Source organism: Mycteria americana, chromosome 18 (genome assembly GCF_035582795.1).
Source record: "Mycteria americana isolate JAX WOST 10 ecotype Jacksonville Zoo and Gardens chromosome 18, USCA_MyAme_1.0, whole genome shotgun sequence".
Taxonomy (NCBI): domain Eukaryota; kingdom Metazoa; phylum Chordata; class Aves; order Ciconiiformes; family Ciconiidae; genus Mycteria; species Mycteria americana.
Genome location: NC_134382.1, coordinates 6246588 through 6269197, shown reverse-complemented (window position 1 = coordinate 6269197; position 22610 = coordinate 6246588). Strand labels below are relative to the sequence as shown.

Sequence of the window (22610 nt, the reverse complement as noted above, 5' to 3'; positions counted from 1 at the left end):
AAGTCTGTCTTATAAAAACAGTATAGCCATATATCTGATTGCAACGTATGCCTAGGAAAGAAGCCTGTATTAAATGCGTCTTTGGGGTGTTATTCACGTTCCAGCAAATAAAGAATGCCTGCTCCACCCTGCTCTCAGTAACGAGAACATGTTCTCATTGTTGTCATTCCAGTCTACAGATGGCGCAGATATATTTTCCAGAGCCATGCATTTTAAGAGACTGTATATTTAATGTTAATTTGGTCTTGTGGAGTCAATTCTGAAAGGCCCAGATCTTCTATATGGGTTAAATTGATTATTCGGACATCATAAAATAAAACTGCTGCTGATACTGATTCAAATAGAGTTTGAAGAAGGAACCAAAATGAATTATTTGTTTCCCTGAATGTTACCCCTTCCAAAGTTCTGTCTAGACTAGCATGTTTTTGGAAATTTCTGTCTATTCCTTTACCAATGATTAATGAGAACAAAAGTGAACACAGGACAGTGCCTTTTTTGCTAGCTGTTATCTCTTAAAATGTGTTGGCATTTGGTAGGAATGTGTGCTCTGTGTAGGTTATTGCTGCCACTAGGAGAATTATTGAGGCTGGTGTGAAGCCTCTTCCGTGAGATGAAACCTCATTTTATTTCATATGTAGAAATTAAAGAGGCTTTGTGCCTTCAGTGTTGACAGATGTGGTAGCAATATGCAAATGGAAGATGTAAACAACAGAAAGCAGGCTGTATTGCACAAACGATGGGAGTTCTGTTTTTCCAGTTCTGTACCTGACTTTCATCATTATTGGGTTTTATTTCTGATTGGCAATTGATAGTTGTGGGTGGTTTGGCTATTTTTTGTGTATGTGGGGTTTTTTTGTTTGGTTTGGTTTTTTTTTTTTTTAAATATTAATCTATCAGTCTGTCCCCCCCCCCCCCCCCCCCCCCGAGCACAGACTGTATATCAGCTAATCCCAGGATTTAGCCTAAGTTAATTCTGTCTGCTCGTGTTTATCTGAAGGGCAAACTGCAGTTAGCCAGTTCTTCACTGGAGTACCCTACAGTGACTAATGTGGCATGTCTGATGGCAGGATGCCCTGCAATACAAGTCTGATCGCTAATGGGGGTGGAGCTGTTGAATCTAGTGACTTCACTTTGAATGCAGTGAGGGATAAGAGGAATAATTTCAATTCTTATGTCTTGTGTGCTTTGCACTCTGTCTCTCTATTCCAAGAGCTTATTAGAAAGAATTGCTTGTATCCCCAGATACTGAACTGCAGATAACTTCTAACCTGCAAAATTTGTGACATGCTGAGGAGCAGTGCTGACTGGGATGAAAACAGATTAGTCTTGGTCTGCAAATTCAGTGTCATCATAATCTGACATGAGATTTAAGTGGTTAAGAAGTAGTTTTGGTCATTCTTCGTGCCTGCAGAAATATTTATGTGGCTGAGTAGATGGGAATGGAATGAGGGGGCTGATCTTGGCTAAGCTTGCTTGCTTTTTTTTTTCCCTTTCTTTCTTCTCTGTAGGTTTCCCGCTGTCTGTTTACTTGGTTAGTTTTAATGGAAAATGGAAGTGTAAGTCCACAAATAAAGGCTTGAAGTGGGAATGTGTGTCTGTATATGTTTAGGAAGGGGTGAGAAGACACAGAATGCTGCTTCCAGTTGAAAGTATCCCAGAAGACAGTAACTTTGCATTAGCCCTCTGTTGTGCTCCGCAGTCTGGTTATAATTGTAAAATAAAGTGCATATTTGAGGTGTGCTTTTTGAATTTCAGCTTCAACAAATCAGGATTGGATTGTAAGGCAAAAAAAAATTAGGTGTCCAAAATGGCAATAGGAATGCAAAATAATACATATTACAAAATATATGGGTCCTGTTTCAATAGTGGTCTTTCAAAGTTTGCTAACAGTTTTTGCTAAAATTCAAAACTAGCAATGAATTTGATCTCATCGATTTGAAAGGTTGAAAGTGTATGTTATTTCTGTGCTAGCTGATAAAGCAGATGGTGAATGGTTTGAAAAATGTTAATTAAGGAACAAGTAGGATGAACTGTGGAAGTACCTTATGCCAAGAAATGAAGTTGCCTGTTTAAGTAAGGGCATGTTAAAAATCCAAATGTTTTGTGGAGATTGGTTTGTTACAGTTGATACAGCACATGGAAAATTGTAATTCCTTCATTGATTGTGCTCCCACTTTCTCCTTGTCTTTTATTAGGCTGTACTGCTCCTACTATATACTTCTTCTGTACGGGGACTAATTAGTTAAAATATGTGGATCTTATGTAATGATACAAAATTTTAGATTATTTTGTGTGAAGAAATTTGTTTTAAAACTGTTGGTTTCCTTACCTTTTGGTCAGTGATATATAAAACTCACATGTTTGTAGTTACAGACATCAAAAAAACCCACCAAAGTTAAACAGCTAAGCAGCCAAAAAGAAGCGTTTAAATGATTTGAGCTTCAGAAAATATGTGGATTATTCCTGCTTAGAGGCACCTAAGATGACGTGAAGCAGCTCTGTATGGCTTACTATATAATTGTAAGGAGAAATAAACTTTTAAAATGCAATCTGTGTGTCTAGGTTGGGATGGCAGTGGATATTAAATAAAGTGCTTCAAATTAACTGGTAATGCTGCATAGCTGTTCACACAGTGCAGTTTTATTTGAATTTTGTATCAATTTATGACATGTAATTACTTCTACTTATTCTATTTGCTTACCAAGGTAGAAAACTGATGTAAATACTATGTCTTGAGGTGAAGCATGTTGTTCAAAATTATTTGAATTATGAATTTCCAGAAAAGAAAAAGAATAATATGGGCATTTATCTCCCTCAACCAAATCAACAATTTGTAGAGTATATTTTTAAAACATGAATATTCCCATGCGTTTTTCTCAGCCTTCCGTTCCAAAGGTAAACGATGGACATTAACCCAAACTGTCATTGCTGCTTTGATCCTGGAAGAGCTTTTAGACACTGCAGTAGGAAAATAGTATCTTCAACTTGTTTCATCCTTTCCACGTTTGAGTTACATGTGTAACCCTTTTCAGTAGCAATGGTATAGGAGATGGTGATTTTGTAAAACATCCCTTCCAGTTTCTGTGTGATGCAGAAACCTTAACTTGTGGAAAGCTGAAAGCTTCCACATGACCTAAGAAGTTGGCTCTTGGTGAAGAAAGGGGCCTGAAAAAGGGATTGAGTTTCTCAGAAGCTGGCTGCTTAGGCTAACTCCAACATTCAAAGTTGCTACGGTGCCATGCTGATGGTAACTAATTATAGCTGCAGCACAAAGCCTTAGTGTCAGTTTGCAAACAGAAAAGTTAATTGCCACATTGGACCTTTGAAATAGCAGATAAACAAATTTATTCTGTAAGATAAAAAGGCCATTAATGTGTTCCTGCTGTGATCGTCTGCCTTATTGCCTTTCTCATTTCCTGAGGCTCTGTAATTAAACCATTAGCTTGTGTACCATGCCGTGAGTTTGCTGTGTTGAGAGGAGATGGATGATGACCTATTTCATGATTCACTAATACAATTCATCTTGGCCTTGCACAGTTCAAAAACCAAAGAAAACAACTGAAAAGCTTTTAGTGTTCTTGTGGGTATTGGAGACACTGGAAACAGTCCTCTTACTTTTTAATTCTCTTTGTTTCCTTGTTCAGCTGAAAAGACAGCTTGCTGAATAACGTGGTACATAAAATCAATGTTGCCCACTCGGTCTAACTTCTGCATGATCGTGCTTGTTTTTTGCAATTTGGCATATCAACTTTTAGGATAAAGCTTACCTGTACTCTTAAGAAGTCTTTTAATTTCTTCAGAAATATCCACTAGCTTCCTTTAAAAGCAGGTGGATTTCATGGATTTGCTTGTCCCGCCAAAGAAGGTGCTTGGTGCAATAGACACCTTCAAGTTAGGTCAGTTACTTCAGTTTGAATTCCTGGTTTCTTAGCTGCCTCACTGTCTTCTTTCAAGTGTCTTATCTCACATTATTGCATACCTGATGCTTGGTTCAAACTTGGGCCACATCAGGCATGACTGATGCTAGTAGCTACCCACTTGGTGCTAAGTGTTCCAAATGAAGAGGGTTTCAGTCCAATTGAAATCCATTGAGGTCGTAATCTTATATTTTCTCAGTCAGTCAGCTCTGCTGGATTCATTTGTAGACAGACTGAGAATTCTGTTAAACCAGTGACTCTGAAAATGGAGGACATAGATTCTGTGTAAGAAACGGGAATGGGGATAAATAGACTTCAGGCTTGGACTAGAAGCTGAGTGAAAAGGCTGTGACTGGATCACAGTAGTGGGGGACAGCATGCAGAGTTCCTGGCAGCCAGGAGGTTTTCTCTGACCTGTTACTGTTGCAGTGGAAGGTTTTGGCCAGGCAGCTGCATTCCCAACCTCTGACAGAGCTGCCTTCTTGCATGTTCATCTCCCTTTCCTGATATGCTTCTCAAGATATGCTTTGCAAAAACATGCATCCTAGAAAGTAGTTTTCAAAATAGCAAGCTGAACATGGGGCTTAGTGTGAAGGAGCTGAGGAAAGCCTAAGAAAATAATTAAAAAAGGGCTTTTAAAAAAAATGGGGCAGGGTGGAACCACTTGCATAAATCATGGAGCCTGAACTTCACTCTTCACAAATGTGATGGATCAAATTTAAGCTTGAAGCAAGTAGAATGAAGCTGTAACGGCAAGCTTGTAGTGCCTTCCCAGACACTAAGCCGGTTGCATAGCTAGAGATCTTGTCTTTCATGGGTGGTCAATGTCCCTTTATGCACAGCGAGCTGAGTGGAAAAACTAGCTGTTCTTCTGATTAAATATTTGGCTTCTTTGCGTTCTTTTTGGAAGTTGGGGACTTTTCCTAGAGATTTTCAGGGTTTTTTTAATGGGAAGTGCATATTTTCACATAAAACCTGGCTTTGAGTAATACTTAAATTTGTGCTGCTTGTTCTGTTTTCTGTTTCTGACACAGTAGAATCTTAGAAGGCAATTTAACTCTTGTTTCTTTGGAGAGACCAAGTGCAGCTTTGCCTTGGCCAAGAGAAATTTCCTTTTTGGTTATAAACAACGATATAAAAATGGAAAAGAAAAAAACCTAATGAATACTTGCTATTTCACTGTTGATTCTAAGAGGGGACAAATCAATCATGCCGTGAGGTAAATAAGTGAGATGGAAGCTCTCTTGTGATTGCATTTGCACCTTAAAGTGAAACTGCACCGATGTGACATTTGTGTAACCAATGTATGTTTTTAGATTGTGGTTAAAAACATGTTTCTTGGTCAGCAAAGATGTAGCTAGGCTTCTGCTTGTATTAATTCACTTCATAGTTTGCCAGGCTAGGAGTTTCCCATTTCCAGGACAATGTTGCAAACGCAAAGTACCAATAAAGGTAGTCGCTCCTCTTTTTCCTTAGCCATCACTCCTCTCGCAACAGTAGTATCAAGAGTTTGGGTTAAAATGATTTGCTGTTGAGATTGAGCAACAGAATATATATTGTCAGGAGAGGTGCTGGCAATAAACTTTTTTCATGTATCTGCTTAGAATTGTGTTACACAGTACATAGGAATGGGTTCTATTTGTTGCTGCTTTTTTTCTGCTTTTAGTGGCTAGATTACCGTCCCTTGAACTTATAGCCCAAAATAATTGAAGAAAATAATGTTGTTCACCCCCAAAAGCTGTTAAATTGAACTAATGTGGAGATTGGTTTTTATTTGTACTGCTTTTTTGGGTAGGCACTTTTGGGTGCAAGGCATTACTTCTTCCTTACCTTTCAGAGCTTTGATGTTAAGTAATTGAATGAGAAATGAGAAGTGGTTGAATTGTAGCAGTCTGGAATACACTGAAAGGAGAGAACTGACTTAAGTTTGGGGCAGGGGAGTTGTCTTCTGGGATTTGTTATGTGTTCACTTTAACTGCAGAACTGGTTTAATAGTGCGTGCTGTAGGTGTACTGCTGTTTGGTTAAAACTAGTAAAGGGAAGCTAAAGCCATATACGATTGCTTAGGTTACCAGTTTGTTATGTGTTGATGCCCATGTTGCTATCCAAAGCCACAAGCATTTTTGCCATTTGATACTGTACTGGTGCAAGGCATATTATTCATTGGCTTTGCATGTCTGTCAGCTTTTATAAGGCAAGAATGTCAGCACAAGGTGCATCCAAGTGAAATGGAGTTGGCCACAAGAAATAGAGTAGCAACTGTTGCTATTTGCAATCCAGACAGTGATCTTTTCTCCACACTGTAATTTTGGACAAGAGCCCTGCTCAGGGACACAGCATCTGGTAGAGGAGTGATTTAATTTTAATGGGGGATTCTGTAACCACATTTTCAGAGATTTTGGTGCAACATGATGTTAAGTTCATGTTTAAAACGGTAAGAGATGTGGGTGTTACTGTTTTTTATTTGTCACACAAGGAAAGGGAGAAGCCCCCATCTCCCAAAGCATAGCTTAACTGGCATGAATATGTGAGAAGTAAGCATCCTTTGTTTAGGATGACTGGTATCAGGATGTAAATCATCCCCAGGAAGACTGTCACCACCTTTGTACAACTTCTTTGTAGATTTTGTTTGCATGTATCATAATTAGTGTATCACTCCCAAAGGCAGATTGCTGCTTTAGGTGCAGATGGGTATGTGTAAATCTAAGGTGGTTTATCTAATTTTGATACCCTCAAGAGTATGCCTTTTTACAGTCCTTACTTACACAGACGGTGTTGAAAACAGCTGCTGGAAATACTAGATTTAAGTATTTCTAACACTGTAGTACTGAAAAGAAGAAAGCAGTAGAGATTCGCTTCTGCAGCAAGAGCTGTGCTTATAAATTACCCTCCTTGGAATACAGAAACTACAGACATTCTGTATGCCATTAAAATGACAGCTGAATCCACTGTGTTTTACTCCACCCCCCAGGCAAAGGTTATAGGAAGCTGTTTTGTTGCTGGGGGAAAAAACCAAAACAAAACAACCAAAACCAACAACCTAAAAGGTATCCGGAAGAGCTTTCGTTAATTGTGGGGAATGTGCATGTGTGGCTCAAATATTGAAAGAAGTAGAGGATCTGAGGAAAGGAAAAAAGCATAAAATTTACAGGTATACTGATAGGAAGAGGAAACAGGGGTTTTTGCAAAGCGTGTTTATTCTGGTATTTGTAAAGTGTTCAATGACTTAACTCACCTGAAGATTCTTAGATTCTTATATATGAATACCTTGGAAAGGAAATTAAGTCAAGGATTGCAAGAGCTGAGAAGGCAATTGGGGGTCTGCTTTTTGAATGGGACTTATAAAGGCTATAACATAGGAACTATACACAAGCATTTTTTCATTCTGGTTTTTGTGTGTGTGTGTGTGAACTTCTTCATAGGGCCATCATATATTATATGGAAGTTCCAAAGAGAAAACGTACATAAGTTGGTTGGGGGTCACTGTGGGATTCAGTGGCTGTATACAGCAGGAACATTTACCAGTAATTTGGTTGGTTCAATTAATGTCAGTCCTATTAAAAATCTGTCTGTAGGCTTTGTGCATGTAAAAGAACATTGAAATAAACTATGCAGATAATCCCTGAAATGTCTGTAGATCCAGCTTTTTTTGGTATCTTCTTTCATGCCCTGAAAGTACTGAGCTTCTTAAAGAAAATCCTTCTGCAATGAGCTCTTGTACTGTGTAGCATGTATTTCAAAATAGACTTGAGCTATTCTGCTATGAAATCACCAGGGATTCTTGAACTCTTTATATTTCGGATCTTCCTTCTTGCTAATATCCCTAAACTCCTAAAAGCCTGTCCCATTCTAAAAGCCAAGGGACCAGGATGACCTGCTTCTGGCTGTCTGTCCAACAGAAGAATTTTGTTTAGCAGCAGCATTTGTTCTAGGAATTTTTTTCCTTGACTTACTTGAAATAAGGCCTATAGAAATACAGTCTTAGGAAGCTGTGAGTCTGTTACTTCAGTCTTATTATTCCTGTGCAGTGCGGCAACTCTGTGAATACTCAGATTCACAGATTAAATTGAGGGTCAGCAAGCTCATTAATTATGTTCCTAAACATCAAGTTAGCTAAGAGTTTGAATTTTATTCCCTGTAGGTATTATCAACCCAAAGAATCCTAAGGAAGCACCAAAGTCCTTCAGCTTTGACTACTCTTATTGGTCCCACACATCGGTAAGTTCTTTTACAAGAAAACGTTGGGGGTTGTTTTTTTTTTTTTTGTGTGTTGACTGGCTTGATTTAACTGCATTCTCTTCTGATCATGCTGTCCCTGTCAGATGTTTCTGCACTCTCTCTCACCCTCATTCAGGTTAAAAGCTTGTCGTTGTATGTTGTCTTTTCCTGTTTGGGGGAGAGCAGAAAGCTAAGCTCCTGGAGTTTGATAAGTTGTGGATATTTGAAAGATTACTTAAAATACTCTCCAACAACGTTTTGTTCTAAAATACAGGATGCATGTGAACCACAGCTAATTCAGTTTTGCTCTTAGACAAGTGAAAGTTGCTCAAGTTCTTAAAGTTCAAGGAGACATGTGGTCTGGGTTCCCTTGGCATATCTGGAAAAGACAGAGTAGTGATCCATGTTTCCGATGGCTGCAAAAGCAGTAAACTCTCATCTAGCTCCTCTGCCCCACCCTCCTGTGAATTGTTGCTGAGGTCTTGCTGACTTCCCGTAATTGTTCTACAACAGAACTGTGTTGTTCTACAGCAGCGCTGTGTTCTACAGCCCTCTACCCCTCCCCTGCCTTATTTTCTCAAAAGATACAGAAAGAAGCAATAATGCATTTCACTATGATTAATTTTAATAACTTGGATGTTGCAAATAAAACTTAATATTTTCTGAGCAAAGCTGTGGCTAGCAAGATTGTTTTCATGATGAAAAACTTGCATTTGTGTAGCTCTTTTACTGAATCTTCCAGAGCAGCCATGCAAGTAGATTACAGGATCAGTCAGAGGAACATTATGAACCTAATTCCTGAAAACTAGTAGATAAGTAGCATCAGGGAAAAGAGCTGGTCTGATAAAACCTTGAGCCCAACATTAGAATGCTAGCACAGCTAAATTTGTCCTGATTCCAGGAGCAAGTAATGTTAAAATCCAACATTTCAGGAAGAGAGAGAGTGCTAGATTAAGGATAACAGTCGCATACAATAGTGACATACTCCTACAAAATCAAGTTTCAGTGGTATGTTGTGTGTGCAGTCTCTTCCAGTTTGTGCAATATGAAACATCTGCGTAGATAATCATTAGTATGATAATTTTTTCAAGCATATTTACCAAGGAATTTCCTGAATAATCGAGAGAGGACATCAGGAAAAAGAGCATATACACTGAATCCAGCTTTCTGTCAGTATTTTTGTGTCCTGTACCATGCCTGGAGCTGCATCTTGGATTGCCTTTCATGACTGGATATTGGAGTCTGATCAGTACAGTGCCTGAGTGCCTGAAACGCACTACTTGGAAAAAATGGGGAATTAATTCCTACAATTCATGAAGTTTTGTTTTGAACAGGTTCTGTATTTGCCTTGAGATCTGGCAAGTGTATTCTTTTTGACATCTTTAACTTGTGATTTTTTTTCATTGCATGTGCAGCGGTGCCTCTTTTTGAAATGTAACAAACTTTTCCGTTGAGTGTTTGAAGGTGATAACTCGCTTTGTTGTTATACAGATTGCTGTTACTGGATGCATCTGCAGTAGAGTTTGTGGTTTATCACTGGGCTAAATTGCTTTAAAATAGCTTTTTTTTTCCTAAATGTTATATTTCAGTCTTATTGTAACCTTGAGTTTAGCCATAGAAAAATGTTCTGATATGTTGTCCTTGACCAGTTCAGCTACTTGCTAATTTGAAATATGTACTGACATACTTGGGGACTTCATAGTCACCAGTGAGGTGGTAATTAGAAACCTGGATTGGATTAGACAGTGGAATCAGCCAGCTTTAAGAACAACTTGGTCATTTTAATGATTTGTTTACACTCTTTTAATCTTAAAAAAAAAAAAAAAAAAAAAAAAAAAAAACAAAATAAATCTAAGCAACTTTTGTTTCTCTTTTCCCTTGCTACCCTTCAGAGCCCTTGTCAAGACCAGCCACTGTGGGATTTTTGTAGCTTCCAGCCCTTTATTCATTTGTATTGACTCTCTGAACTCTACTTTTGATTTTCTCCCCCTGCCTCCCTCCTCCCAAACACCCTGAATCTGGTTTGTTGGTGATCTTGCACAAAACTTTTCCAGTAGTGTCAACAATGTTCACAAAACAGAATTGGGTAGTTTCTTTGTGCAGATTGTTTCCTCAGCAGTGATGGAGAAGTCCTGCAAGGGTTGTCATTGTTCTTCTCCAGCTGGTACTGTCTTGGGAAAAAGCTGTGTGCAAAAATGCATTACACTTGCCTCTTCCTGAAGGATTGACCCATAAGATCTAAGTAGAAAAAACCCCTAGTTGCTTTTTGAAATGTTAACTTGAATGATAGAATAAGACTGTATTTATGCTATTTTCATGTCTTTTCAGCCTGAAGATCCCTGCTTTGCATCTCAGAGCCGTGTGTACAATGATATTGGGAAGGAGATGTTGCTGCACGCCTTTGAGGGCTACAATGTATGCATTTTTGCCTATGGACAAACTGGAGCTGGGAAATCCTACACAATGATGGGAAAGCAGGAGGAGAGCCAAGCAGGCATAATCCCCCAGGTAGAACAGAACACAGAAAGGGGATTTGTTTTTATAGCATGTTCAGACACACGCTTGCTGATGTGCTCTTTTTATATTGCAATAACAGTTAACAGAGAACCACAGCTTGCTTCTGAAGTGAAAGATCTACTGGGGAAAAAGAGCATTATAAGTAATTTTCCTTCTGTTACTTTTTTTTTTAAATTGTATTATACACTCTGTATATTTTTCCTACATCCAATTTCTCCACTTCTCCAGCAAACTAGTAAACGAAGATGTCTTATTCACTGGGTTTCTTGTCTACTTCTCTGACTTTAGCTAGGGCAGCACTTAAGCACTTGCTATTCAGCAGGAATTCAAAAGGTGGTATTACTGATGAACATGCCAGAAAGTTTTTGCGGAAACAAGTTTCCCAAAGCTTAAAACTGAATAATATATCTTGGTAAGAAATGAAGTGTATCAAAACATTGGGAAAAAATATTGAGGGCAACTGAGCACAGCCCAGCATTATTTCCCCCCTGAAATTTGTTTTTGACATTTGCCATGAAATTTGAAGAAGTTGATACCCCCACAGGAAATTTTGGCTGGCAACAATTTATGCCGTCATCGTGAATTTAGCACTCTGTAGCTGTTGATTGTGTGGCACTTGTTCTAAGTGCAGGCCTTCCTTAGTGTGTAGGTGCTGACAGTGGACCAAGTTTCTTGGAAGATAGTGTGTTCCTCCATTCCCAAAATAGAAATCTGAGGTTGGGTTTCAGTTTTAATAAATAAATATGCTGAACAGCTTGAGTCCTTGTTCTGCTACAGGTTTGCAGTAGACATTGACCCTGTACCACAAATGTGAAATAGACGACACAGAGCATTGTTCTCTGTTAATAGTGTGGGCATATGTACTGCAATAGGTAGCAAGCGTTCTGGTGATTAGCTTAAAATAATGTTGAAAGAGCTAATGTGATGAAGGACAGAATTGTTATATCTAAGCATTTTGTTTTTATTACAGTAATATAGAGTAACAGTGTAACAGGTGAGATGAGCTGAAAATCTGTGACAACAGCTTTGTGCTAAAATTTTTTGTAATCTTGGTATTCCTGTTTGTTTTTCTGAAACCTCAAATGCATATAAATTAAACATTGTCCTAAAAACCCTCCAACTTAATAATGCTCCTGTAGATTTAATAATGCTCCTGTTATCTACTGCAGTTTTAAAACAAAATCATTTCCCTCCAATTTCACTGGGAGGCCTTCTTATAAAGGTACAAAATGTATTATCTGTTGAGGGAGACCTTGTTGAATCTGTTCTCGTCACATACACAGAAGGTACAGCACAGTCACATTCCAAGTAATATAGGTTGTTGACATTAAATTCTTACATGTTGGCAAAATTCCTTGTCTGCCAGTCCCTGGTGTGAAACTTTATGATATTTTAACCATGTCTTGACTGAATACTTCAGAGTATATATTTTCAAAATTGCCTGTATTCTTCACACTCTGTTTATTTTCCATACAGTGGCTTGTAGATACCTGTTCCAGAAGCCTCTTTCTACTCTTATTCCTCTCTGTATCCATGATTTTTAATCTCCAAATACATATCCATGTCTTGCCCGCTGTTCATTTCGTCTTCCTTTATTATTGTAATTTTTGGTCTCTCATTTCAGTTACTTGTAGAGAAGCACTCTTGAAGCAATAGACAGCTGATAGTTAAAGTATCATTCATATGAAGATACTGTTAACAAATGTTGAAATAATTTCTGCCTGTTGATTTAAATCTGAATCCTGGAACTTCAGCACACCAAATAAACAGACTGTTTTTATGAGACTAGGAGAGGATTAAGGATTTTAATAATTCTTTTCTAAAATTACTTCCAATTTCAGTTATTATAGGCTTTTTCTAATTTTATAGTACAGAATAATAATATTGGTTAAACCTAGAACAATTGTTGAGATACTATATAAAATAAGGTTGACTGATAGCGATGTAGAATTGAGATGAAGTTTCTTCCCAGTGTGGCTGTATGTGGTTGATGTAATAGGTTCTTTTTCTTCCCCTACCCTTACTCTAAAGCCAATTTAATGACATGTTATACTAGTTACTTGTTACTACTCAGTAAAGACTAATTTCTGACTTGGGTTTAATCTCTTTCCAGCTGTGTGAAGAACTGTTTGAGAAAATAAATGACAACAGCAATGAAGAAATGTCATATTCTGTAGAGGTGAGTATGGTGAGAGATCAAAGAATATCTGTGTGCTGGACATCAAACTGAGCTTAGGTGCTGTGCTATTGATGCTGCATTAAGATGCTGATAAAATAAAAGCAGGTGCTTCACAGAAACAGTATTTTCTTTCTTTTACTGTTTTTTTTCCCCAATCAGTTTTAATGGCTTGACATGAAAATACATTGCAGACTTTGAAAGAAAGGAAAACCAAAAAGCTGGTAGCAGTCAAATGTGATTATTAGTAATAAATGTGAACTCCAATCATTACTGCTTCTAAATTACAGAACTGGAAAATGACTAGTTCTGTGGCTTTGAATCTGTCCATTTTAACACTTCATTTAGTTGTATTTTATTAAGATTTGATGACTTAATGCTTGAATGCCATAGGAGCATCATGTTTAGGATTTGTGAATGAGAAGATTCCCACATTTTCATGATTTTTTTTTTCTCTTTGGTACTTGTTTATGATTCTTATTATGTCTCCAAGCATAGATTTGTGCATGTAAGAGAGAGAGAAATAGTTTCTCTTACAGTGGAAATCCAAAAGAATGAACATCTGACAAATAAACAGAGAAGGGAGACAGCTAGACAGAAGCCGTGATGAAAGTGTATAAATAGTGTATTGTGATCTGATTTGGATATAGAATTCATTTTTCCGAATTGCACTTATTTAGAGATTGAAGATATCTTTTTGTATTTCTAAAACCGCTGCTTACATCTGTAATCTTTCCACAGAATGAAAGTGAATAACTTACTGTCTCTTTTAATATTTGATATCTTGACTGCTGGAGCTGCTAAGTACCTGTTGGACTGGGATAAGCCTAGTGCCATGAGAAACATAAAAATTAATGAATGCATTTAAAAATAATCTTAGATTTATAATTTACTTCAAAGGGTGCAGATTTAAGATTACCGTAGTTTGAATAATTGTACTGATGACTCAGGAATACAGCAGGACATGGGTACAGCTTAGAATCAAAAGTTGCTTCTGCATATAAAGAAATTAATTTTTTCGCTGCTTAAGTTTGCTTTGGAGGTTCATAAGAGAGATTCCTTGTAGGCAGACTCTTTTTCCCATCTGTCTTGTTTGCCTCTTTAGAAAGATAGTTTTGCTGCTGTGTCGTATTAAAGCTGTTAAAATGATTGTGAACTCAAGTGTATAATTTTTAATTAAACACCAATATTTTTTGAAATGTTTGAGGGGTCTGTACACAGATGCAAGGCCTGCAGCTTACATTGGAGATCTGATGTATGAGACTAGTGACTCTTCCCTTCTGCCATTGTCTCAAGCTGGTATAGGAACTGAGACACCTGCCTATAGCTTTCCTGTAGTGGACTGGTGGAGTTTCTACCAGTGGCATTCTGAAATGCTGCAGAGCTGCTTGCAGAGAAAGCCTTAAGAAACACTAAAATGTCCATGCAAATTCCTCTTTTCAGGTGAGTTACATGGAGATTTACTGTGAGAGAGTCAGAGACTTGTTGAACCCGAAGAACAAAGGGAATTTGCGAGTGCGAGAACATCCTCTGCTTGGACCATATGTGGAAGATCTGTCCAAGTTAGCAGTCACGTCTTATACAGACATTGCAGACCTCATGGATGCTGGGAACAAAGCCAGGTTAGTGATGGTAGCGTGTTATATATATTTTTAGCTCTGTTGTGGGGATGATATATGCCATATAGCAGCAAATTTAAAATATCTTCTGTGATGCATTGGCACTTATGAAAAAAACTCATGCCACATGAGAAGTATTGTTGAAATATGCACTGATAAATGCTATTAAGGCTAAAATTGATTTGTGTGGTGAAACAGTGCTGCAAATAGCTGTATAGATATTTAAAGCTTATAATGGCTTGAGATGAAGTATGCAAATAATTATACTGGCTTTTAGTTCTGCCTTTGTTGTGTACTGTATTGCTATATTGGTATAAATAAACATGTAAACAGTCTCCTCTTTCTTTCATTCCAGTGGTCAGGACTAAAGTTGGCATTCTGGCTTTAGGTTCTGGTTCATTAGTAGTTGTTTTCATGTCAGCTGTAGGCTTCATTGAACAGTGTGTGGGAAAGGCTGACATAAATGCCGCTTGCGTTTACTTGTGTTTGAGTGTAAGGTAGATCGAGTACACAGATTGAGGAAGCTCTGTTTAAACTGTGATGAAGATGGGAGTAATTCCGGAGTGAAAAAGGGTTTGTTAATGGTATTCGGTGTGTCTTGGTCTTGATTACAGGGCAGAACATCAACTCTACAGCCTCTTGGTCTCATTCCTCTACAGCTGCATTCAGCCCTGCAAGTAGCTGTACCTGCAGCATAGAGGCTGCTGGTTTCTAAACATGTCTATATCTGTTCATACTTTAGGACTGTGGCAGCTACCAACATGAATGAAACCAGCAGCCGCTCTCATGCTGTGTTTACAATTGTCTTTACTCAGAAGAAACATGACACAGAAACTGATCTTTCCACAGAGAAGGTATGTTACAGATAAGAAGTAGCTTTCTGACTGTTTTTCACAAATCTTCCCTGCAGTGACTTATTCTTATTGGCAGTATGATAGGAAAATGAGAATTAATTGTTTTTTCTGGTGTTTTGTTTAAGGTTGAACTTGCTGTGTGCCTTGACAGAACCCTTTTATTTCTTATGGGATTTTGTTTGATTGTAATTCTAAAAACAACTAAATGGGGAATATGTGCAGGAAGAGAATATACAGATGTGGGAAAAATATGGCCTTAAGGACTAGGTTCTACGGGGAGGGATATATGAAATAAAAGAAGTTATCTTCTGCAGTCTTGTTCCTGGAACTTTCTATGTTTTTGCTTGTCAGTGCAAAATATTTGCCTTGTTAGTTCTTTTCTTTGGGCACAGGAATTGGGATGAGTGAGATTTAGGCACTTTCTGGAATTTGCATGTTAAAAGGAGGTACACTGTTCAGCATGGAACAGTTTTCTGGCTTTTATTACTCTGAAATAGAGGCTCTGCATGCAAAAGTAGCTGAAATACAGGTAATGTTCACAGATCAGAAAAAATTTGTATTGAAGATGCTCCCCCCCTCAAATGATAAGACCCCGTAAAATTATCATTGACTGACATGTGCAGTCTGTAGCTTTAGTTAGGCCAATGCTTTATTGTTGGTGTCACTAGAGTCAGGATGAAACATTAAGTTTCTCTTCCTTTGAGATTCTTGTGTTGTTGGTAGCAGTAACACTTAAGTTCTTTGGACTTCTGTTCCACTCTGTTCATGTGAGACCTCCTTCTCTTTTTTTAGGTAACTTACAGTATAGTGATACTTAGAGCATAGTCCTCCTAGACACTTCTTATCCATAAGGTAACAGCATCAAGCTAATTGCTTGTGAAGACTTTGACTGTAGTTTTAAGCACACTACGGTGATCTTTTAGACAGTAGAGTTCTTCTCATGCCATAGAATTCTTTGAAGTTTTGTTCTTATTCTAGTCCACCAAGAACTAATTCTCGTTAATGTGCTTTCTCTTTTCAGGTCAGCAAGATTAGCCTTGTGGATCTAGCTGGGAGTGAGCGAGCCGATTCAACTGGTGCCAAAGGAACCCGATTAAAGGTATTGGGTCACTGATGTATGGGGAAAGAAAGGGAATTGGGTGCACAAGCACCATGTGGAGTCTTTGCTTGACAAATAATAAGGAAAAGTAAGGATTGCCATTATAAGTATGGAAAAAATAGTTGCAAAACTGAAGACTTTTTTTTTCTCCTCTCTGATCATGGTTATGACACTTGGCTCATTTAGCCTACAGAGGTTCATGGTTGAACAATTTTAATTATTATATAATACTGGATTCTGTTTTCTCAGGAAGGAGCAAATATAAACAAGTCTCTCACAACTCTGGGCAAAGTTATTTCAGCATTGGCTGAAGTGGTAAGTACAGCATTTACTTACCTTTCCATAGCTAGTAAAACCGAGGTGGTACAGCAGAATCATTCACTGTTCTTGGCCTAGTGTTCTCAGCTAAATTAGCTGTGTGTATTTTGATAGATGAATAGTGTTAATAGTATTCTGTGAATGTCATGCAGGCTGGTAGAAACTTTATTTGCCGATAGATTGAAGCATTGGTTTATTTAGCTGTGAAGAAGCCTTGCAAAAGAAGCCTGCATTTGTGTGGAAGACATGTTCACGTAGCAAGCTTTTAGTTGTGCAGAGCAGTAATTTTATTTTTTTTGAAAGAAGAATTTTAGAAATCTAACTGCAGCTTTGTTGTTAAAAGTTTTAGAAATAGCAGTGTAATAATTGATTATCATTGGCTTTTTTTGCAATGGCAAGACTTAATGTATTGAGTGAGGATATGTTGATCCAAACATGATGTTGTAGGTCTAGAAAAGTACTTTGTCTTTTATATTCAACTGCTATTTAAAAAAACAAGTAAATTATTGCTGTTCCTTTTTAAAAGTGAGTTCTCAACAGCTTGGACAGGTTGAATATACTTAAGTGCTTTTTAGTGTTTTGGTGGTTGTTTTTGTTTTGGTGTTTTGTTTTTTTTTTTTAAATGAAAACTATTCTCATTCATTGGGCTTCTCAAGAAAAGAAAATACTATCCAAGATAACATGGAAATTATATATAAAGCTCTGTTAAGAAGCTCATCTTGTATCTTCTTCCTCTTTCTTTAATGCTTTCAACTTAGGATAACTGCACCAACAAGGTATGATGGTCTGAGTAGTAGTGGATGTTGTCTTTTTTGCCCGAGTGTAAGGTTTTATTCTCTTCACTTTGGAGTCAAAGAACAGGGAACTTTTATGCCAGGTCTTTGAGAAATTCCTCTGACTATAAGTTATAGTCATGAAGCCTGAGAATTATCAGCACTAAAATTTAAAAATATTCTAAGGTTGGGGATAAATTAATGAAAAGTACATATTTAAGTATGTATTTAGGAATGTTGTTTTACTACATCCCTGCTTGTGATTTGGTGACTTACCTTGGGAATATTTACTTTTAGTAGGGATAACTGTCTTTGCTTTCATGCTTCTAGTCTCTATGCTTTTTTCTTTACCCCATATGATGGATTGTAGGTGATAGTCTATTCTAGTTTTCAGCTTTAGCATCTGGTGCTGACCTGCCCTTAGTAATTTTACTTGTCCGTTGTAAGGTTACTCACTTTGGCAAGGGACAATAGAACTATTGCAAGACTAACACTAAGATTTTAAGCACCTCTTGAGTGTCAAGAGGAGTTTCATGCAAATTATAATCAGGCCTTTTATTGCAAAGCCATATCTTGTGTTAAATGTTGTGTGGAATTAAACTTCTGGCATCTCTTGAAGCAAGATGTTTGCCTGCTAACTATTTGTGTAAGTGAATGGATGACCCAAGATTCACACTCTGTTACAGAGCTTTTGAAGTTAATCATTGTTTCTTTTAGACCAAATAAAGAAGCTAGGGAAAGCCTTTACAATGAAATTTGGAGGGAAGCCTGCCAAAGGTGCTGAGAAGGCCCACTTCTCTTGTGTGGAAGTTCTACATTTGTCACTACTGATTTTGGGACAAAGTATTTAAATACTTGGGCACCTGTCTTGCGGCCTTGTGCTTTGGTTTGAGTAGTCTCTATAAAGTTTTTGTCCTTTTTTTTTTTTTTTTTAACCAAAACAAAACCACACAAACCCCTGCTAAAACTACTTCCTTTCTACTCATACTTCTAATTGCAGTGTCCAAGTACTTTCATCTTTTCTGTCCTCAAGTTTCCTAATAACTGCTTATGGAAACACAGGAAAATTGGCTAGTTGTCCTTTCACATGTGCACCTGTATCTCTGTAGCTGTGGAATATCCTGTAATGGACTTCTGACTGCTCTAAAAAGCTGTAACTTTTCTAGCAAAGGAAAACTGAACCTTCCCCTGAATGAGTAAGGTTTACTGCTTAAATTCTCTTGGAATGGTGTTAGAACACAGAATTTAAATGTCAGAAAGGTATTCTTCATACACAGAAAAACCTTTCTGAAGGTAGTGCTTCAAGGGAATTCTCGGGACTTTCTATCATCATCTGTTTAGATGTCTGAATACATTGCATGTTATATAATACCAAACTCAATAGTCACTTGTACAACTGAGGATGAGCCACCACTCTGTTTAGATAGCATATGTGTACGCTGTCATGGTTCTTTTTAATACCTATACTATGATTTTTATGTCTTAAACATGAATTTTACATTCTATGTCTATTTTTCAGTAGTGTTCTTTTTTTTTTTTTTTTTAGAGTAAAAAAAAGAAGAAGACAGACTTTATACCATACAGGGATTCTGTACTAACGTGGCTTCTTCGAGAAAATCTAGGTATGGCTGATTTGCCTGTGCCAATGCAGAAGGAAGTTCTCACTAAATTTTCTGACTGCTTTTAACTCACTTAAATTTGTATCAAGTATAAGGTTAAATATTTTTAGTAGTCAAAGCTGAGTCATATAGTTCCACCCTTTGTTAAAGTTACAGCTCTCTTTCCTATGATTTTTGTGTGTTCCTTAGTAATGTAGGATATAATTGAATTCTATAATCTGTGGAAAATACTGATATTTAGTAGGTAGTTTCACCTGAAATCTTGCCTGTTCATTATAGGTGGTAACTCCAGAACTGCGATGGTTGCTGCTTTGAGTCCTGCAGACATAAACTACGATGAAACTTTGAGCACTTTAAGGTACTTTCTTTTTATCTGAGATGGATGTGGGTAGCTGTTAGCTCTAATGGCCACATTCTATCCTTTAAACCTTTGGGTTGTAATACTTTGAGAAAATCTGTGAGGAAGACTCCTCTATACTGGCAAGAACTCAACTACCCTGAAAGAGGAAAACTGATCTATTGCATGTGAATAGGGAGCTAGGGATTTATTGCCTACTCTTAACTTGAAAAAATCAAACTCATCTTCTCATTTTGTATGTTCTTTTCTAGTATGGTCCCTAAAATTGAGCATATTAGTCAAGCTGAGGCTTCAAAGCACTGAATAAAGGAAAAAAAACATGTTGTCTGTTGTACATATGATGCACCTTGTTAATCCATCTTGAATAGGACTTATCTTTTTTGCAGCAATACACTGTATTAAGTAAGAATTCAAAAGCATGATTGAGTATAATCTAGGATTCTCTTCTGACATACTGCTGCAAGCTAAATGTCTCCTATATTGCTGCATTCCTGTGTTGCAGATAAGCACTTATATATTCATTATAAGGTTTTATTTTTTTGGTCTGGTTCCAGATATGCTGATCGTGCAAAACAGATTAAATGCAATGCTGTTATCAATGAAGATCCCAATGCCAAGCTGGTGCGTGAGCTGAAGGAGGAGGTGACAAGGCTTAAGGATCTCCTGCGTGCCCAAGGGCTGGGAGATATTATTGACAGTAAGTGGATTAAACAGACCTTACCATCTTGAGGTTGGCCTCTCTTTCGGAGGAGGGAGAGCTGGGCCTGCGAGATAAAGAGGTTTAAAACATGGAAGTTAAATGTAGGTGCTGATATTAAATTTTGAACATCGTTTTAGAAATGGTAGCCTCTTCTGTCTTTAAACAACCCATCCTAGGATTGTCTGTAGAGTTGACAGGCCACCTTCAAACTCTCCAGGAGAAACATGGAGATTGAGTTTCCTATTGCTGTAGAAATGATTTTTTTCTAATAGAACTTAAACATTCAAGAGTTGCCCTGGTGAGTTATGGAGGGCTTTTTGTCTGGCTGCCAATAAAAGGAGGATAGTTGAGATATAGAAACTTAATTTCATACTGAGAAAGAAAGCATCTTCCTCCTTAAAGGATTAAGGTTATTAGTTGATACCTGGCTTCAATGCCATCTTTGCTCAGGAAAGAAAATGGTGGCTAATTCCTGTTAGATAATGTCCTGAGTGACAAACCATTTGTCATCTCAAAATAACTAGCTATGAAACAGCTGCTTGTGAATGAATAACGAATTCTTTTGGGGCGAGATTTTGAGTTAGGTTGGCAGAGCAGTATTGTACTGATTTGCTTTGCTGGCAACCTCTTAAAGCACCAGAACAAACTTGTGCCTGAATTATTTCCTTGTCTTCATTCCACACAAGGCAAATAAAGTAAAATTCTAGCTGCTACGTTCTTTTTATAATATGAACAGTGATTTAATTCCTAGTGAAGGAGATGCCCATAAAAACACAGAATGTATTCCAGTGGATTAAAAGATTCTTTGACTTTAAAAAAAAAAAAAAAAAAAGTGAATGTTGCACCAGTTTCTGATTTGTCAGAGATTATTTGCCTGTGAAGCAGAAGGCCTGACTTAGTCACAGACTGCTTAAAGATGTGTAACACGTATTTACCTTTTTGGTTGCTTGTTTTTAAGAGAATGGGGCCAGAAGACAATGAAATGCAGGTGTTTTCATGCTTGGTACAGGCATGTTTTTTGGTTCTAAATCAAAACTGGAAAAACGATGTGTTACTGAAAATTGTGTTTTGTTTCTTTAAACATCAAGTAATATTATCTTCCCTTCCTCTGTCGCTGGTGAACCTTCAATTTTGATCCTTCTTGTGTTTTCCCTCCTGCTTCCTTTCAGTTGATCCAATGGGAGATGAATACTCTGGAAGTGGAGGCAAATGTGTGTATTGTGTGGTTCTCTTTTTAACCTGCTTTCTCTGGGTCAGCTTTTAACTGAGCTTTGCATGCCAGCATTTCTCACAGGGAAATCCCAGACAGAACACTCACTGTGGAATGCAACGCAGTTTCATGGAAAATAGCTTAACCAGCATTTCTTAGATTGAGTTGACAGTCAAAAAAAAGTGCAAAGTTCAAAATGCAACATATTTTAATTGCTTGCTTTCTGGCAGAATATAGAAGGGAGAGTGGTAATACTTTAGTCTGTTTTCATGATGGCCAACAATTTAAATTCAAACTAGAAAATCTTTTTCTCAAATCTTTCTCAAGTTACTTAGTTGAAACAGCTTCTGCTCACCTAGCTTCCTGGCCTTTTAACATTTCTTTTCCACCTAGAAGTATTTGTTTTAAATGTGTCAATTGATTAACTCAAGGTGAAATGTTATCAGTTCTTCCTGGAGACTGAGGTTTGTTTATTTTGTATAGTCTCTTTACAAAAAAAAAAAAAAGGAAAAAAGTTGGACATCATATACTGATGAAGGTCTCTTATTTGAGCTGAAATACTTGGTTGCAGATGATTAACTTAATAGGGTTAAAAACAGTCAGCAAATAGCATTTTATTTCAGTTCTACTGTTTGCTTTTTGCTTCTATGAAAGGGAAATATACGTAGTCCATTGAAAGAGAGAGGTATTCTATGTAAATTTTGGGTTGGTAGACTTTTTAAACTCTTTCAGTCAGTCGTCTTCACCCTCACTCAAACAATATCAACTGGAAGAGATCTGTCTGAAATTTCCTAAAATTAAAGCTACTGGTGGTGTAAAGACTCATCCTGGCCTTGTCTTAAGTTCTGATGCTGCTTCCAGCGTGTGCATATGTCATCTGTGTGAAAGCTGCAGCCTCCAGGAGAAGTGTGCATGATATTGAAGGTTTTGGTTCTCTGTGGTCACAGCAACTGTGAAAGCTATTGCAAGTGCCACTTCCTTTGTCTTCAGGGGTGCATGTGTCTATTGGCCTTTTGAGACTTCGTCCTCCCTGCTCCGTCATGCCTGCTTTCCTCATCCTGATGGCATTCCCTTTCCTTAACCTGCTTTTCTGTTAAACTTCCACCCCTGCTTCCTGTATTTGCAGATGGTGGTTTTCAAACTGACTGGATCAGTTTCATGAGGCTGAAACAGCAGGTTGAATGTGGAGTGAACTAGGGCATAAGGCTGACAATAGCAGAATTTTTCAGGAT

At 37.6% G+C, this 22610-nt stretch overlaps 1 protein-coding gene across 6 annotated transcripts in view; it reads left to right on the top strand.

Moving 5' to 3' along the window:
• Positions 1–22610, top strand: part of KIF1B (kinesin family member 1B) — a 93002-nt gene that overhangs the window by 14073 nt on the left and 56319 nt on the right. For 3 of the 6 annotated variants that reach the window (XM_075520815.1, XM_075520813.1, XM_075520812.1), the window contains exons 3-13: positions 8059–8135; positions 10464–10643; positions 12766–12831; positions 14272–14450; positions 15190–15301; positions 16323–16400; positions 16650–16715; positions 19038–19113; positions 19390–19468; positions 20023–20165; positions 21338–21379. In XM_075520815.1, coding sequence (XP_075376930.1) covers positions 8059–8135; positions 10464–10643; positions 12766–12831; positions 14272–14450; positions 15190–15301; positions 16323–16400; positions 16650–16715; positions 19038–19113; positions 19390–19468; positions 20023–20165; positions 21338–21379 — 1098 coding nt within the window. The remainder of the gene's footprint in view (positions 1–8058; positions 8136–10463; positions 10644–12765; positions 12832–14271; positions 14451–15189; positions 15302–16322; positions 16401–16649; positions 16716–19037; positions 19114–19389; positions 19469–20022; positions 20166–21337; positions 21380–22610) is intronic. The other 3 variants (XM_075520816.1, XM_075520814.1, XM_075520817.1) reach the window with 1 other exon arrangement.